The sequence below is a fragment of the Peromyscus maniculatus genome, chromosome 4, assembly GCF_049852395.1.
Source record: "Peromyscus maniculatus bairdii isolate BWxNUB_F1_BW_parent chromosome 4, HU_Pman_BW_mat_3.1, whole genome shotgun sequence".
Lineage (NCBI taxonomy): Eukaryota > Metazoa > Chordata > Mammalia > Rodentia > Cricetidae > Peromyscus > Peromyscus maniculatus.
In genome coordinates this window covers 70,064,447-70,076,646 of record NC_134855.1, presented here as the reverse complement: position 1 = coordinate 70,076,646, position 12,200 = coordinate 70,064,447, and the positions used below count along the sequence as shown (strand labels likewise).

The 12,200-nt window shown below is 56.6% G+C and overlaps 1 protein-coding gene across 4 annotated transcripts in view; it reads left to right on the top strand.

Annotated features, from left to right (window-relative positions):
• The first annotated feature begins 363 nt into the window (after positions 1-363).
• Prdm11 (PR/SET domain 11) overlaps positions 364-12,200 on the top strand; it is an 84,137-nt gene continuing 72,300 nt past the window's right edge. Inside the window, exon 1 of one of the 4 annotated variants that reach the window (XM_076570112.1) lies at positions 364-765. In XM_076570112.1, the coding sequence (XP_076426227.1) occupies positions 577-765 (189 nt within the window). In that variant the 5' untranslated portion in view covers positions 364-576. The remainder of the gene's footprint in view (positions 766-12,200) is intronic. The other 3 variants (XM_076570115.1, XM_076570116.1, XM_076570117.1) reach the window with 3 other exon arrangements.

The following is a 12,200-nucleotide window of genomic DNA, read 5'->3' as shown; positions in this document are numbered from 1 at the left end:
CCAAACCAGCTAGAGCAGTGGGTTCGTTTTTTATTCTGTCTCGCCACTGTTCGTTGTTCTGAGCAGCAAGTGAGGCTCACCCTTTAAGCCTGCAGCCCCACGTAAATAGTTAATTTTCCTCACGCGCCCCAGAGCCCTTCTCCATGGTGTTCAGTGGGACGCACATCACCCAACTTCAGTGGATACTTCCAAACTGTCGAGCACCCAAAGGGTTAAAGGGGCCTGGAAGGGGACCCAGTAAGGGTTAAAATTATAAACACATTTATCGCCCTCTGACTATTTATTGGGTTCCAGACCGACAGCATCGAAGCTGGGCAGAGCCAGTGAGCACCCTCGGATGGGCTTGCGCAAACGCCACAACTTTCCAGCACGACCCCCCAAAAGTATCCCGGGCGCAAAGTTGGCGCAGCCCGCTCCTCCTCCGCAGCGTCGCCCTCCCCGTGGGGCGCGCGACGGGGACGCGCGAGCTCCCGCGCGGGGCCGGCTCGGGGGACGCGGGGCTCGGCGAGGCCCGGCTCCGGCCCCCTGAATTGGGGGGTCCGCGTCTGCCCCAAACGCCGCTTTCTTCCGTTTTCCATGTCATTTCCTGTACTAATAAGATGGTGGTCAAAGCAGGGGAGGAGAGCAGCAGCGAGTCGCCGCCGTGCTGCTGCGGGCGCTGAAACTTTGCCCGGCCGGGGACCCCGCGCGCGGCCGCCCCGTCCCGCCGCGCCCCGCCGCCCCGGCCCCGGCCCGGCCCGCCGCCCCGCGTGGGAGCCCGCGAAGGTGAGTGGGCCCGGTGGCCACCGTGGCCATGAACGCGAACATGGCTTCGGAAGGCGCTGGGCGGCTCGCCAACCAGCGCGGGGACCGCGGCGACGCGCGCACGCGGGGACACTGGGCGGCGGGGCGCGTGCGGGCAACGGGGCACGGGCCGGAGCACCGGGAGCGGGGCGAGCCCCGAGGTGGCCCCGGCCCGCAGGTCGCCCCCACCGCCGCCCGCCGCGGGCCTCGGGCGGCCCAGCCTCCGCCTCCTTCCTCCGCGCACTCGCCCGCCTTGTTCCACTGTAGCCTTTTCCTCGGCTCCGCCGCGCGCTGACGGACGCGGACGCCGGCCAATGGGAGCGGCTTCCCGGCCCGGCGTTCGGAAAGAGAACGCGTAGACAGGGGGCAGGGCGGGGCGAGGGCGGGATGCGGCCGCTGGCCTAGTTGTAGGGACCTGGTAGCCGGTGCTCCGGGGCTAGGCTGGGGGCTTAGGGACCGCATCTTTCTCTGTGACCCGCCGCGGGCCAGGGGCGGCAGAGAGAGGGCGTGGCTTTCATCTATTTTAAGTCTTGGTTACAGCGTGGACTCTTCGGGAAATCGTTCCCGAGTGTCGCCTCCACCCCCACCTCCTCATTCCCGGTCCCCAAGGTACTATGTGATGCAAAAACTGCAGAAACTTGGTGGCCAATGACCTTCCTCCGTCAAGGCCAGCGTGCCCTAGGCAAGTCGCTGCAGAGACTATGGAGCAGCCTTGGGCGATGCCGGCAAAAAGTTGCTGGTGTCTTGTGCACACCAGAATAGGAGCTCAGACCCTTAGGATGAGTTGGCGACCTAGAGGAGGAAAACCTATTTTCTTTTATTTTCCGACCATGGCTTCTTGTGGAGGATAGCTGTGGTCTATAATTTAGAGTGATCCAGAAGAAGCACGCCCAGTCCTTTTGTGCATGGGGACCGCGCGTCAAGAAGGGAGGCTGTGCTTCATCTTGGGAACCCTATAAACTTTGGGAGATTTGTCCATCCTGAAGCAGAACAATTTTCCACTGAGTGTTAGTTATGCCTGTGGCACCCCAGCTTGCCTTGTCCACTTGTCCCCTGCAGAGGAAGGCTGGGACTTTCCTGGGTCTTGGTTTGGTGGTCCAGTGTGTACGGGTCAGAAGCCCAGTTCACTTGCCTCATCCCTAGGGAGTGGGGCATGGACTCTGCTGGGAACCTTCTGGGCACATAGCCCAGGTCCCTTGGTTTATTTAGTTTCATGGAAAGGGCATCTTCAGGATCCTTCCCACAGGGCTTTGAACTTTGCAGGGCTGCAGCTGACCTCTTCAAGCCGGTTTTCCTTCCTACAGTGGGCTTAGTGCGGCCAGTGTGGGAGTCAACCAGAGGAGCCCTGAGATAGGAGCAATCGAGTACTTGGCCCAGGATCTGCCTCATGGTTTCAGAAGCCAGAGCTCTGAGCCTGGGCGATGCTCTGTGAAACATCTTGGGTATCACAATTGCTTGCCAGACCTCAGCCTGCTCCACCCAGACCCTAACTGACAGTGTCCCCAAGGAGTTCTTAGGGGTACCTTCTGAGTGTCCTTCTCAGGGATGAGGGGTTCTTGTCCCAGGAACCCTTAATCTGTCACCACAGTCACCACCTCACGCCTGAGTTGTCAGGCTTTTCCTGTCCACGTGTTTCTCAGATTGCTTCTCTGAGTTGTCTGTCTGGTGAGAGTGTACTTCTGGCTTACTCATCCCCTAGATTCAACATGGGGATATCAGCAAGAGTGAAGAAGACAAAGACCATTGGAAGAGGAGCTGGAGGGTCAGGCCCATTTAGTAAGCTGCCTCTGCGGTCTCTCGCTTGGGGATCGTAACCTATTCGTAACCTTCCTTCATAAACCTCCTCCACCGCTGATCTCACTCAAGGGCTCAGAATGTCCCAGGTCCTTATGGGAAACATGCTGATGTCTCTGCCTCCCTCAGCCAGTTCACCCATCTCCAGGCCCAGGAAGCTCTCGTCAGTCAATCTATCCTGGCTTCCCAACTCTCCCTGCCCGACCCCAGCATGTTGGTGAAGCTACACTGCCCAACTTCTAGAGCCCAAGAGAATGCACCTGCTCTTGCCCAGCAGCTCCCCACTGCAGTCAGGAGTGGTACAGTTTGGATCACCTCAGGCTCCCCAGGCCCTGACCCTGCTCCCCCTCCGGTACATTTCTAATAAAGGACCAAGTCTGCCAATAGTCTGGCTCCCCTCGCCTCCTCCTCAGCCTCATCTCCTGCCCTCTCCTCCGTGTCCAGCCCACTCTGCCGTGATCAACCTCTCTTGGATTTATGCATGGGTGAAACATGGTGAGGGGCAGCAGCGTGGTGTGGAAATGTCTGGTGGTCTTTGTTGGTCTCCCAAAAGTATTTCCAGTGAATCAGGCATGCCCTGGGGTAGAGTTCAGGTCCTCTTAGTCTAGGATGAGGCCATGTGAGTTGAGACCCACAGAGATGTGTTACTTGAGGCTTAAAGCATTCAACTGTCAATGGGAGACTCTCCTAGCTTCTCGTTCTTGGTAGTGTGGCATCTGATAGCAGGATTGGGAGCTGCTTCCGGGTCACTCAGTGAGCAGTGTTCTTTGATGGTCCATAACCATGCAGTACAAGTAAGAGATAGACCTTCGCCGTTTTAAACCGCTGAGACCCGGGCTTGCCTAGTCTTACAGGATAGCTTCTGTCACTTCCTCCAGGGAGACTTTCTGAGTTAGGCTAAGTCTTGGGTTAGAGGTGCCTCTGGTCTCCACATCCTTTTCCTCGTGGATTCTTCTTTCTGTAGCAACTCTCCATGTGCTGATTATTTGGTCACAGTCTTACATCGTCCCCAGACCACAGGCCCTGTTTCAGATAGGTGGCCTGTGTCTGAGAGCTGCCAGATGGGTGCCTTCTGTGAGTCCTTGACCCTGACTGAGAATCACCGTGGGCAGAGGCTGAGGACAGGCAGTAGGCTCCAAGCCTCCCTGAGCTGCAGTCCCGGCTGGAAGGTTTCCGGCACCGCGTTCAGTAACTTGTAGAGGGCAAACGTGAAGCTCCTGGTCTCTGCAGGTGTCTGGGCCCAGCAGTGCTGAGCTTCAGAGAACTAGAATAGGCAACTCCAGGAGGGTAAGGGGATAAGATTGGAGACCCCAAGGTCTCTGCCGATGTAAGGGGGATGATTCGGTGCAAGAGCCGATGGATGGGTGGAGACCTGGGACGCTAAACACTGGCCAGTGTTTCCTGAGGGCTAGTGCCTGTCAGACTCTAGCTAAGCAGCCCATCCTGTATAGGTCATTTTTTCATTATGATAGTGAGACACCCGAGGCTATATTCTGTCTGAGGGTCCCCTTGACAGTGTCTCATTGTGGTGGATGGCACCATAGACGGGGCACGTGATGGGAGATCACAGAGTAAGACAGGAAGTCTGGAAGGACCGTCTTCAGAGACCTCATCAGGGTTCCACAAAGAACTACAGTAGTTCCTTTCAGGACAGGGCCCTCAATTACCCAGGGACCTCCTAGTAGGCCCCATGTCCTCAAGTGCTACCACCTCTGCACTGTCCCAGGCAGGGCCTTCACACGAACCACTACGGGTACACTCAAGTGCTGGCCACTCCATACCACATCCCTGTTCTGGAGACACCCACAGGTGTTTCCCAGATGGGGAAACCGAGGCTCCGAAAGGTGGAGTGAAGGATGCAGAGCTAATGGCGTAATGAGAATTGGAAAGTGGCAGTCTGATGTCACCTCCTGAGAGCGGCCTCTTGGAGCAAAGGCAGAGGGTCCTGGGGCCTCCTTGAATAGGATGGGCAGGGTATAGAGGGAGAAGGAAGAGAGTCATCGTGTGGGGAAGGGGCCTGTGGCCAGTCTCGGAGAGACAGGAGGGGCTTGGTGACTGGTGAGTGTATGGGCGTGAGAGTGTGGAAAGAGAATAACAGAGCAAGCTCTGTGAAAGTAGCGTGTGGGGTCAGATGACCCCTCTGGACACCCCTCTGATTTCGGGGGTTGAGCCGAGGAGTGCCTGGCCCAGGAGTACCTGGCAGTGGGGCTTGAGGGCTTCTTCTGAAGCTGGCTGGTAATCTCCACCTCTGACTGGAGCCTGCAAGTCCTTAGAGGCCCCAGAGCCCCATGTTCTCAGAGCGTGGGGCCAGGGAGGGGCTTCTCGGCAGCTGGCCCAGGGGCCATGCCGGAAAAACAAGCTGTGCAGAAAGCTGGGGTTGGGAGGGGGGGAGAGAGAGGGGGAGAAGAAAAATGCGTGCTGTTATTTTTAAAAAGCCCATTTCCTACTGCAGATTTGTATCAGCTGATCCTGAGAGGACCAGTGTCGCACACACACAGTGTACCTACACTGGTGGCGCCCTCACCCCCTTCCCCAAAGACTGCGGGAGGGGAAGCCTGGGGCCTGGGACTGGGTGTCATCCTGCCCTTCATTCCTTCATCAAGCTCGTGTATTCTGCTGAGTGCCAGGCTAGGGCCACTCAGTCCTTGCCTCACACAGCTCCCAGGCCAGCGCAGAGCCAAGCACAGAGAAACATCGTGGGTTATGGTAGATAGGAAAGGAGATAGCTGTGGAGTCCCATCTCAAAGGAGGAAGCCTTCAGGCTGGGCTTTGAAGGATGGGCAGGAGGGAGAGGGAGAGAGGGAGGAGAGGCATCAGTGTCTGTGGACAGCCATGGAAAGAGTGGCCCTGTGGTTGGTGTGTGGGTGGGTGCGAGAGAGTGCACTGAGTGTGACGGAGCAGTGTCCTCGTCCTGTCCTGCCCTCGGACAGGGGCGCCATCTCCCTGGAGTGCTGCACTCCAGTTTGCTCTGTAGGGGCTCCATCTCCAGCAGCAGGACTGACTGCCAAAATACTGCCTTCGGGGGCACTTCCCTATTGAGAGTTGTAACCGGCCCAACTCCGCATCCCAGCCTCCTGCTTTCTCTCTTCGTGACATGTCTTAGGTCTTCCTTACCTGTTTTGTTTATTCCGTCCTCTCTCTGTTGGTTCTTAGAGAGCTAGTATTTCTGGGACTTGGTTCACTCCTGTGAGAGGAGTGTAGGGTTTAGTGTGTGGCCTGAATGGTGTGCTGTGTGAAATTGTGAATGAATGGAGTGCTCACCCCTCACACAGCACTTTCTCTGCGTGGCTTCTCATCCTTGTCCCTCCAGTCTATAGTTTGGGGCACTGAGGATCAGAAGAGGAGAGGGAGTCCCTGTTGGTTAAGCTGTGCAACTGGGATTCGAAGCTGGGTCACCTGGCCCGAGTGCTCCTGCCTAACCCTGACCCCAGTCCCCTCTCCCCCCACCCCCTCTACACCCCCCCTCCGGGTTGGAAGACTTGTCCTGGCTGCAGAGGAGTCCACACACCGGTGGGCTGCAGGGAGCCTCAGAGGGTTTTTTTTAATAAGACACAGTGACCGGATCCTTGGTCCAGAATGCTGGATAGAAAGGGTTGCAGAGGTGATCGGAGGGTGAAGCCAGGGAGATGGTTACAGGTCAGAGTGGACAGGCAAAGGCTGAGATCAAGCAGGCAGAGAACCCTAGTGTATGTGGTTTGGCCTGGGAGTCCCTGGATCTGGGCCCTCGCCGGGAGAGGGAATCGGGGAAGATACCAGTTTGGTGGGGTTGGTGTTGTGCCTTGCAGAGGACATGGGGTTCAGGTCAGGTCCCCTGACTTGCTGCTTGACAGTAGGGGTGTCCCGACAAGAGGAGGCCACTCCTCCCAGGTTGGCTGTCCCCCGAATGTAAAGTAGGGGTGATAACAGTGCCCAGCTCGGCTACCCAGATAGCACTGGACACCAGTGCCTGGTGTCAGGTCGACTGGGAGCTGCCTTCCTGGATGTACAGTCACATAACAATAAGGAGATAACCTTGCATTCCTTACTGAGAGCAAGGTACCCGCAAAGAGATGGGCAGAGGCCTCTGTGCTTGTCCGTGATCTGGTCACGCCCTCGGGCACTCATTTCACACCCTGACTGCTGTTGGAGGCCATCAAGCCTGTCTGGCTCCAGTTTCCTCTTCTGGCCACCGAGATGAGGGCATCAACCCTGCCTCATAGTCTGCAGGAGAAAACCTTGCCCTCTGTGCCGTCAGTACCGAACTGAAGATGCTGCTCGCTGGGAGAGGTCAGCTGCTAGAAGAGACATTTTTTTGAGTACCAAGGCCCTTGACAACAGTTGCTCTTCACACCCGTTTATGGAAGGGTACTCGGAGCTCAGAGAGGTCCCTTGACTGGCTGAAAGGCGCACAGCTTAGACTTTCCCTGGTTACCCTGTGAAAGCTACACCACAAAGGAAGCCTAGGGGCCCCTCTCTTATCTAATAATTCCCAACAGGTTTCTTGTGCTTTGAAACCGATTTGATTGGTAGGGTCTTGGCTGACACAGCTGTTTCCAGAACCTTCCCCACCCTGGGAGCCTCAGAGTCAGAACGTGGAGTCACATTTGGCTAGACCAAGAGTCTCAGATAAAGCGATGATGGGGGGAGGGGACCAGACATGGCCGGCTGGCACCCTGCCTCCTGGCATCGACCTCAGAGCAGAGTGGCTGGGGAGGCAGGTTCTGTCTTTTCCGTGAGACACACCTGAGCCCCTGGAGCTTTCTATGGTGTGTGGAACTTTCTCTGCCCTCTGACACAGGAGGAAACCCAAATTCCAGTCCCCTCCCCGCTTTTACCTCCCCCCAAAATCTTTATTCAGATCCCCAAGGCAGGCAGGCCAGCTTACCTGACACCTCATTGTGCCACTGAGGAAACTGAGGCTCAGAGACCAGAAGTGACTTATGGGAAGTCATGTGCTTTAGAGTGGCCAGACTCCAAATCCCACCTTCCCCTTGTGCCCCAGGACCTCGCTCCTGGATATGTTCGTAGTAAGCAGTGTCCATACTCAGGGCAGGATCAGAAGTAAGCATAGAGTGAGCAGGCTGTGGGGGGTGGGGTGGGGTGGGGAGTGGGGCTTGGGATATGGTTCGACCCAACCCTGAGCCGAGCTGGTGTGGACATCACTGAGAAAGTAAATGCAGAGCCCTCCCTACAGTGTCAGAGCCCACAGACTGTTGTGTCCCATTTTCTCAAACTGTCCTGGAGGGAAAGGATGAGGGCCAAGAAAGAGTCCTGCTGCCCACGTCCCTGGGTGATTCCAAGCACCTGGGACACGTGGAATACAAACGAGGCAGGAACAGTGGCCGGGCAGACCCTCAGTTCCTGCAGGGAGAAGGCTTGTTATGAGGGAGCTTGTTTTGGGGATAGCACATGGGGGACACATGCAATGGACCCAACCTCGTCATGGCCTTGAGGTAGGGTGTGACTCTGGAGGGTGGGGAGCTGTTGGTGGGACCTCACTCAAACCCCACAGCCCCAGTACAGCCAGGGTGACTTACCCTGTGTCTGTGTGCCTGTCAGGCTCCTCTGCAGGGCGGCTGGGTTCTGGAAGGCAAGTCAGACTAGCTTGGTATTTGCAGAAGACTCAGTGAACGAGCGGGAAGGGCCGGGGCGAGGAGAGAGAAGCCCCTCCTTGCCTTGGGAAGGGGAAGAGCAAGCGTGCCCAAGAGACCAGTGCCTCGGCAGCTGCAACAGGACTTACCCCAAAGGTGTATGACTAAATCCCAAGACATGTTGAGCTTCCCGTAAGCCCCAGCATCAGCCATGCCTGCAGGAGGCACATCTGTATGCATGGTCCTGCCAACCTCAGCGGTCCCATGACGCTGCTGTTACTGAATCCATTTTGTAAAGGTGAAATGTAGCTCCCAAGAAGTGAAGTGACTTACCCAAGGTCACACAGCTACTCTGCGTTACTGCTGTTGGTGGCCTGGGCTGCGGGATCTTTGTAGTGGGTGACTGGTGGCTTCCTCATTTCTCCCCTGGGCTGCTGGGTAGTGCAGTGAAAACGGAGGGCACGAAGAACCATGGCCCAGGGCAGTCTGGGAAATGGGAGCTCTTGGCACAAGTGCAGCTGGATTATGGGGTGTTCGGACCTTCCCACCCAATGTTTTGTGGTCAGGTATTTGTGCAGTCCTCCTTGGGGACCTGGAAATGCAAACACCGCTGGATCTCCCTGGAATGCTAGGCTAACAGCAGCCCGGCCGGTGGTGTCCAGTGCATGCTGGGTGGACAGCTGGCCTAGGTGAGCTGCTGTGAGTGATTGTTCTGCTACAGGTCTGTCCCTGGTCTGTTCCAGGTCTGTCCCTGGTCGGTTCAGACTTGGAGAACAAACTAGAGAAACTCTCATTGCGGCATGCGGTCCCCACGCCACATCCATCGTAGTTCACAGATGCAACCATGGGCCACGGCGTGGAAGCTGAAACAAAAAAGTCTCTTTATCACAGATAGTTTGAGCAGCTCTGGCTCCCGTCCTGACTATGAGCGAAGGCAGGAAGTGTGAGGATTGGCCTTGGGCGGTGAGGAAGGGAATGTGGGTGCACTTCCCAGAGGTAGGCGAGCAGCTGGACACGCCCTCCCCACCCCACCCCCCCAAAAAACGAACCCCAGCAGAATTGTGTCAGGCGGAGGGAAGGGAAGAGCATTTGGGCATTGAGAACAATGTATGCAAAAGTGAGCAGTGGGCTGGCCTGTGATCCACTGAGTGACAGGTGTCTTGGCATTTGGGACCGGGGAGGAAATGGCCCTGGAGACAGGAAGGCGTTGCCCTGGAGGTCCTGGCGAGCTCCTGACTGTTCCTTAGGAGAGGTGAGATGCAGTTAGCTTAGATGCAGTTGAGAACTTCTGCCCCTGTGGTGGGAGGTTGGGATGGGGATATGGCCATGGGCATTTTGAGGAGGGACAAGACCTCCCTGGTGTGCATTCCTTCTTTCCACTGGTCAGGGAGGCTGTCCTTGGGCCCAGGGAGCCACCAAGGAAGAGCTATATATCTGCCCATTTCTATGAGGCTGTCCTGGCCACGGGCTGACGTCCGAAGTAGTTGCTACCTGTAGGTGAAGCTTCACTCCCCCCCCCCCCCCCCCCCCCGCAACACCAGAGCTGCAGAGGTGTGGCCTGGAGAACAGCCAGTGGGGTGTCCAGATTCTTTGGGGTCTTGTGGGACCATATGCAAGGAGGAAGGAAGTCAGGACTTGCTGTAGAGGCTGGGGTCCCCAGGAGACCTGGGGTCCGAGGGTAAGAAGGGACAGTGGCCTGGGGTTGCTTCCCATGTGGATCCCCTAATGGCCAGGTCTGGGGCCTGCCTTCCTGCCACACCTGGGAGCTGGGCCCAGCCTGGGCCAGTCCGAGGGAAGGAGCATTGCGTAGTGCTTAGAAGTTACTCCCTCAGCTCTTTCCCAGCCCCTTTTCTGAGTCGAGGGACCCACCTTGTCCTTGGGTTTCTGGGAACAACCCAAGGTGTGCCTGGGCCTGCATGTGGCCACAAGCCCAAGGAGGGGGGCTGCCCAGGAGGGAACTGTGGGAGCACCCCTCCCGCCAGCACCAGCCTCACCCTTCTCCGTGGGGCCCTGTTAAGGGTGCCCCTGGCTCACTCTCCCTGTCAGGCTTTCAGACCAGCTGGGTTTTGCAGCAGCCGCAGGCCGGGCAGCTGCTCTTCAGAGGCGTCTCTGTACTCCTGCAGAATGGGGTGGGACAGGGCAGGCCTCCCTCGCTGACCCCACCTGGGCTTCAGGCCAACCGGCCCGGAGTCACTGAGGTGCCTCGGTGTTGTTGACAGTGGTTCTGTCCACGCTGGGAGAGGGGCGGCCTGGGTGGGCACTCTGTGGGGGGAGCTGGCTCTAGGTCAGTGGCCTTGGTGGCCTCAGGTTTCCCCCTGCTACCCGCCCTCCCTGAAGCTGGCGATTTCCCTGGTGAATGTCGTCATGCAGGAGCGCCTTGCTTCTCCATGTCCCTGTTTCTCAAAGGACACCCCCACCCCCAGCCAGCTCATTTGTAATCCTCTAAGGTTGCACCCAGGAGTCAGGGGCTGGTTTTGTCTCAGGCAAATCAGTTAGTGCCTTCCAGTAATAGCCTCCTCTTCCTCACTTCTCTGTTTGGAGACAGGGTCTCACTATGTAGTCCTGGCTGGCTTGGAACTCTCTGTGTAGATCAGGCTGGCCTCAAATTCACATAGATCTGCCTGCCTCTGTCTCCCAAGTGCTGGTATTAAAGGCATTTGCCGCCATGCCCAGCAAGCCTGGCTGTCTTGGAACCCAGGCGTTGCCCATTTATTTTCTTGGTGCCTTGGGTCCACCTGGAGCGTGGCTGTGACTGATTGTGTTAATGGAGCCACTGTTTTTCATTAAAAAAGTGGGCTGACGCTGGGCGGCAGTGACACATGCCTTTAATCCCAGCACTCAGGAGGTAGAGGCAAGTGGATATCTGTGAGTTCGAGGCCAGCCTGGTCTCCAAAGCGAGTTCCAGGAAAGGTGCAAAGCTACACAGACAAACCCTGTCTCGAAAAACCAAGAAAAAAAAAAAGTGGGCTGACATTAGCTCATCTTAGCCACAGCCGGCTTGAGAAAGGCCCATCTTTGGCCCAACTGGCATATGGACTAACTGAGGCTCCCAAAGGGTCAGTGAGGTTGGTAGAGTCTTGTGTGGGTACTTGAGGGCAGAGCTGAGACTCCTGGCTCTTCTCTCCACACTGGAGCTGATTTGCAGCAGCGATGTGATCAGCATTCGATTGTTAACGTAGTCCCGACTTGGGGTTTAGCTGGGGCTGCCAGGTTCAGCCTGTTTGGGGTTAGACTTCGCTGGGCAGTCAGGGCTCTTGCCTGGGTGCAATGTCACAGTCAGGTACTTGGCCCCATGAGAACTTGGTATGCGTGCCTGCTTTCTTCTCTTTCCTTTCTGAACTTCACCTCCATGCAAGGTCCTTCACCCTGAAGCACCCCAGAAGCTGGTCAGGAGCTAGGCAGCTTCTGGGACAGAGGCTGGAGGTCACTGAGGAACCTGGGTGGTGTGGGGAAGAGAAGGTTGCTCCTGATAGCCGGGCTGTTCACCTCTGCCTAAGTCACAAGGGGACCCACATTGCCCAGCCTCCCCGTTTCCAGGGTCTAATGTGTGCATGATGACACCAGATGTGGGTCATAATGACTCCAGGTGTGGGTCAACAGGCCTTGGTCTTGGTTCCCGTTTCCCTAACCAGGCTCAGCAGAGACATCTAACCCACCTGTGTCCATGGGGTGTTAGAATTTTCTCTGATGCCCCCATCCCTATTGTAGGTGATTGCATCACTTGGGGGCCTGGCGACTATTTTCCAAGGCAGATCTTTATGTCTTTTAAATTTTGTTGTGCTGAGTTTTAATCCTATAAAGACCATGCAAGTATATATTTCCTGTAAAAGTGGGATCTTGACAAATCAGGCTTTCCTTAGCAGCCTCCACGTTCTGGACTCCCCCACAAGGCTAGCAGTGGTTGCTGTAACCCTCCAGCGTTCTCTCTGTGCACAGACAAATAGCATATAGCACATAGACAGCAGTAGTTGCTAATAGTACTGAGTACTGGGTACGTTAACTCTCACTTAACATTATACCTGGAAAATCTGGCGTGTGTGTGTGTGTGTGTGT